The following is a 5,957-nucleotide window of genomic DNA, read 5'->3' as shown; positions in this document are numbered from 1 at the left end:
ATTTCTCATAAGCCCCTCCTACTTCCTGTTTCTTCTATCTAACATATGCTTCCTTTTTCCTCTTGACGAGTTGCCTCACGTGCTTCGTCAGCCACGGTTCCCATTTCCTTTCATTTTTTCCTTCCCGCAGTGGTACAAACCTATCCTGAACCCAGCTCAAGTGGTCCCTAAACTTCGCCCACATTACTTCTCTGTTTTCCCCTTTGAACATTTGTTTGCAATTTACTCTTACTTTACTCTTCCTGCCTCATCCCTTCAAAGTTAGCCCTTCCCCAGTTAAGCACTTTACTATTTCGTCTGATTTAATCCCTTTCCATAGCTATGCAGAAGCTAAGGGAGTTGCGGTCACTCTCACCAAAATGCTCCTTCACCAAGAGGTCTGTTACCTGACCAGGTTCATTACCCAGAACTTGATCCAGTACGGCCTTTTCTCTCGTTGGCCAGTCCACTTACTGTGTCAGGAATCTTTCTTGAACACACCTGACAAATTCAGCCCCATCTATCCCCCTTACCCGCAGGAGGTGCTAGTCAATATGAGGGAAGTTGAAATCACCCATAACTACTACCCTGTATTTCCTGCACCATTCTAATATCTGCCTGTTTATCTGCTCCTCAGTGTCCCAAGGGCTATTTGGGGGCCTATAGACTACTCCCAGCACAATGATTGATCCCTTCCTACTTCTTACTTCCACCCAGACAGACTCCGTGGAAACGCCTTCTGCAGTGTCCTCCCCTTCTGTAGCCGTGATACCACTCGCCCCCTTTTCTACCTTCCATCCTATTCCTTTTAAAACACCTGAACCCCAGGACCTGCATCATCCAATCCTGCCCTTCCTCCAACCAAGTTTCAGTAACGGCCACAACATCATAGTTCCACGTAATTATCCATGTTCTAAGTTCATCCTCCTTGTTCCTAATACTCACAGCATTCAACCCCTTTAACTGTTAAATTATGTTCTGTCCCCTGCCTGTCCTTCCTCATCAACTCAGAACTCTTAGCATCATGACCTTGTCCTTCTACCTTAATCCCTGCACTCACATTCTAATTCCCACCCCCAAGCCAAACTAGTTTAAACCCTCCCCAATAGCTCAATCAAACCTGCCCGCCAGGATATTGGTCCCCCTGGGATTCAAGTGCAACCTGTCCTTTTTCTACAGGTCACACCACCCCAAAAGAGATCCCAATGACCCAGAAATCTGAATCCCTGCCCCCTGCTCCAATTCCTCATTCACACATTTATCCTCCACCTCATTCTATTCCTATTCTCAAACTTGTGTGGCACTGGCAGTAATCACGAGATTACTACCTTTAAAGTCCTGCTTTTCAACTTCCTTCCTAACTCCCTGTCATCTTCTTTCAGGACCTCCTCCCTTTTCCTACTTATGTCACTGGTACCAATATGTACCACGACCTCTGGCTGTTCTCCCTCCCACTGCAGGATACCGTGGACATGATCAGAAACATCCCCGACCCTGTCACCTGGAGGCAAACTACCATCCAAGTTTCTTTCCTGTGTTCACCGAATCGCCTGTCTGAACTCCTGACTATTGAGTCCCCTATTACTACTGCCTTTCTCTTCCTTTCCCTAAGCTCTGTGCCAGAGGCACGGCCACGGTCGCTTCTCCCAGGTAGGCTGTTTCACTCCTGCCCCCAACAGTACTCAAACAGGAGTACTTATTATCAAAGGGCACAGCCACAGGGGTACTGTTTAGTACCTGACACTTCCCCTTCTCTCTCCTGACTATGACCCATTTCTCTGTCCCCCGTGGCCCCAGAGTGACCAGCTGTCTGTAACTCCTCTCTATCACCTCCTCACTCTTCCTGACCAGACGAAGGTCATCGAGCTGCAGTTCCAATTCCCTAACATGGTGCCTTAGGAGTTACATCTCAATGCACCGGGTGCAGATGTGGCCATCCGGGATGCCGGGAGACTCCAGGACCTCCCACATCTGACACCAACCACAGAAAACTGACCTCACACACATACTACCTCCTTTTGCAATCAACAACTGCCTCACCTCATCCAGTTACCGCCGAAGCCAGTTGAGCCAAAGCCCTTTCACTCTGCTGCCCGCTGCCAACGCTGCCCACTGCAGATGACTGCCTTCTTTTTAAACTGTGTGCGCTCAACAGTCAGACGTCGTGCACCTGCACATCTGGACTCTCTCTTCCCCCGAGAACTCAAAAAGTCTTCCCGCTGGAAATCCTTAGGTGCTCTCCCACTGCCTTCTTGTTCCGAATCCAGTCCTATCCTTCTCCATAATTATAGTCAAATTAATGGTATTGTGATCACTGCAACGGAAGTGCTCCCCAACATGTACCTCCGTCACCTGACCTATCTCATTCCCTAAAAGCAGATTCAACCCTGCCCCTTCTCCAGTTGGTACCTCTATGTATTGCTGCAAAACACTATCCTGCACACATTTTACAAACTCCAAACCATCCGGCCTTTTTACAGAATGCGCTTCCCCGTCTATTAGTGGAAAATTAAAATCTCCCACAATCACAACCCTGTTTTTATTACAAATATTTGCTATCTCCTTACAAATTTGCTCCTCCAACTCTCACTCCCCTTTAGGTGGTCTATAATACACCCCTATAAGTGTTACTACACCTTTCCTATTCCTCAATTCCACCCAAATAGGCTCCCTGTCTACGCTGTCTACGTGCATTTCATCTCACTTCCTTTCTCGTGTCTACCACAGAGACACGAGGAAGGAACACCATCTCTCAAGGAACACCATCCATATAACCATATAACACCATTCAAGCCCTGGTAAATGCATATACCTGCACCCCGTAATTAACACTCACACCTCTGCTGATGAACACATTCTTAGATCCGTTACTTTCACTCATTCCAATCAAAGGCTTCTCACACATTTAACTTGTCAAATCCGTCAGACACTTTCTCAGACTCTTCACTCTCTCAGCCATTTGCTAATAAATGATAGACAAGATATTGATTGGAAATTAATGGATGAATATATTTATCATGAAGCAGACATGATATCCTTTATCAAATTGATGATTTCGTCTCGACTGGAAGGGAGCTGACTGAGCACTCCAGCTCATTTTCCAACAGCTCCGCTGAATTCACATTCAATAGCCGGGTTGTCCTTCCGGTAGACTCGATACCGACACTCTCGGCAATTGAACTTTGCCTCACAATCTTCGGAGTAGCCAACTGGTCTGACGTACCTGGAGAACAGATCAACAATCCAATCATCAATATATCAGATCTTCAGAATCACAGGATGGATAGATAGGGAAGGAGGGTATGTTGCCGTGCAAACATAAATTTATGATCCCGAACAAACTAATGGAATCAGTTGGAGGATTCATCAGCATCTATGAGTGTAAAGGGATCGTCCTTGTTACGGTAAGACATCCTGCAATGGACATTGGGTCGAAAGATCATCCAACCCTCCCCATATCACATAAAAATGACCTTTGTACCTGGAATCATTCTCAGTAGTATCGGCCAGTAAGTATTTACGTCTGTTTCACATGGGAAATCTTCAGTCAGGAACTCATGATTCAGGTGATCGGAAAGGCTGCTCAGTCATTGAAAACCGAAAGTTACAGACATATTTACGGGATGAGGAGATATCAGGAAAGGACAGGTGTTGCGGTACAGGATCAGCTGAGGTGCGATTTTATCGTGTAATTGCTTCATCCCACTCTCACAATACCTAAGTGTGTAGTTGGAGAATGATAGCAATGGGCCAGAGAAGGGCACAACGCGTCGGAGGTTCTTACAGCAGTCCTTCTCGGGGGTTGTTCCTTCACAGGCATCGGGAGCCACCCACCGGAACTCCGTGACCTAGACCACTTGTCGGGGTCGGTCTATGTGTGCTGACCAGCGCAGGACTACTTACGTCGTACAGCATTCAATAGTATTAACACCGCAGGTGCATCTCATGCAACCGGCGTCTATCCATGTTTCTCCTACTGGGTACGACGCCCCGTCGAGTGGGTCAATGCAGGGCTGCTCCGATAAACTCGACCCTGTAGGTGATAAAGATAGGTTTAGCATTCTTAGGCTCTGGGGTTAACTCAATGTCCATTCAACATAAAACGATCCATTTTGCTCTCTGGAGAGGGCCGGTTTCCACACCCCGGTTGCTGACCTGCACGCGGGACGTGAGATCAACCGTTCAGTCACACCCGCTACTTGTCTACATCGCCGGACTCAACACCCAGCCCCAATCAGCTCCCAGCACCAACTGAGAGCGGATGTTAGCCGTTCACTCCCGGCTTGCCACCACTCGCTGGGGGTCTAAGCATAAACCGATAACCAATGTTTTTACCGTGACCACCTGGGCCAGCTTCAAGCCCAGATCTCATCCAAGCTGCAGGTGCTGGAAGGGGTCATTGAACTGACGGGTGTGGGGTGTGGGGGGTGGGGGAGATGCTAGTTGATGAATTTGGTGAAAAAGCCCACTGTACATTGAACCTTTGTTGCTGTCGAAGATGAAAGTGGGATAACGCCAGGCAATTCAGCTGCCACCTATGGCAACTTAACAAAACTACACGTTCGCCCCACAGCCGAAACTTTGCCCATACAGTCATTGCGATTTTAAGTGTTGACAGTGTTCATAATTGAAGCGACGCCGTCACCTGACTGACACCCGGGGTCCGTTACCGACTTGGCTCAGGTTTGCTCATGTCAGGAACGTGGTCAGTCAACTTAGAAATAAAGAATCTGAACTCACGATGGGAATGTACTGTGTACTGTGGTTTCCGGGACAGGGGAATTTAACCAGGAGTTGGTGGTTGGGGTGGGGAGAGCGCGTCCAAAAGGTGACGGGGCAAATAACCTAATCTCAGACTTGATTTAATTGCCGGTCAGCAAACAACTTGGGAAATGTCCTCGTTCTGGCAGGGGGAGAATGGCTTCCGATAAGTGCACAGAACGAACCCATACAAACAAATCGTCGTCAATAGTCAATTTGACGTCTCAGTACCAGTTCAGGGTTCAGGATTTGACTTCTCAGTTCAGGGTTACATATTGGTTAGGAGCAGGAGCGGACGCACTTAAATATAATGAGTGCACATGTGGACACCGAGTAGTGTCGCAGCCGAAAGGCGGCAGAGTAGCCCACCACAAGCTAAGGACTGGTCAAAGGGTACAATCTCCAACACCCTCAGGCTAACCTGACGGGGGAACAGGCGGGGAGCCAACCCCAGCGAGCGTTAGCGCTGAGCCAAGAGTATAATTACCATCCAGTGGTGTCCGTTGATTCAAAGCGCAAAAGGATTCCGACAGCTGAGCAGCGAGCAGCAGCAGAGCGATACACAGTAGGAGTTTCTGCAGAGGAGGCAAGAGACAGACAGAGCTCAGAACGATATAGGTAAGCTACTAACACTATGTCCTGGTTTGTTTAACCTCGGAACAGTCAAATGGGGCAACTCAAAGTTTGCCATACAGTTTACCCAAGACGAGGTAAGTAGTCGCATGCACACAACTACTTCATGCATACCATGATCGTCCCAAGTCTGGTTCTCCACAGTGACAGAGCGACTATCACCTGTCTCTCGGGAGTCAAGCGCAGCTTTTATTCTGCAGTTCCACTGCCACGCGGGTCGTTCAACTTTGGCTTATATCGCCTGTGTAGGTTCTTAACAGGGGACTGATGACAGAGTGAAAGATTCATGGCTGAATAACATCGGGGTCACCGGCGAGACATCCCGTGTGTATTTCTTGTCGTTGGAGTAGGCAAGCTTCAGTCTCGGTTGGCAAATGGTGAATCACATTCCTTTGTTCAGTGCTGTGGAACAATTTCTTTTGTTCTTCACATTCCTACGTAGTTTGGAAATATTACCCTGTTCCCATCAGTCAGGTTGTTCACATAGATTGGGTCGTTCTGGAACTCGACCATACTTCCCCGTGGGACCACACGAATTACAAGCCGATCCATGTTTTACTATTGATTGCTTTCTACTAGTAAAG

At 47.9% G+C, this 5,957-nt stretch overlaps 1 protein-coding gene across 1 annotated transcript; it reads right to left on the bottom strand.

Moving 5' to 3' along the window:
* Positions 1 to 2,963: 2,963 nt before the first annotated feature.
* On the bottom strand, positions 2,964 to 5,705 carry LOC132391754 (beta-microseminoprotein-like). The gene is made up of 4 exons (XM_059965371.1): positions 5,488 to 5,705; positions 5,228 to 5,315; positions 3,883 to 4,012; positions 2,964 to 3,202 (listed from the first exon to the last, which is right to left on the bottom strand). Exons 1-4 carry the CDS (start codon positions 5,488 to 5,490, stop codon positions 3,073 to 3,075), a joined length of 351 nt encoding a protein of 116 aa, XP_059821354.1. The 5' UTR covers positions 5,491 to 5,705; the 3' UTR covers positions 2,964 to 3,072.
* Positions 5,706 to 5,957: the final 252 nt, after the last annotated feature.

This window comes from Hypanus sabinus, chromosome 1, assembly GCF_030144855.1.
Source record: "Hypanus sabinus isolate sHypSab1 chromosome 1, sHypSab1.hap1, whole genome shotgun sequence".
In the NCBI taxonomy this organism is placed as follows: Eukaryota; Metazoa; Chordata; class Chondrichthyes; order Myliobatiformes; family Dasyatidae; genus Hypanus; species Hypanus sabinus.
This window is presented reverse-complemented; position numbering and strand designations above follow the sequence as displayed.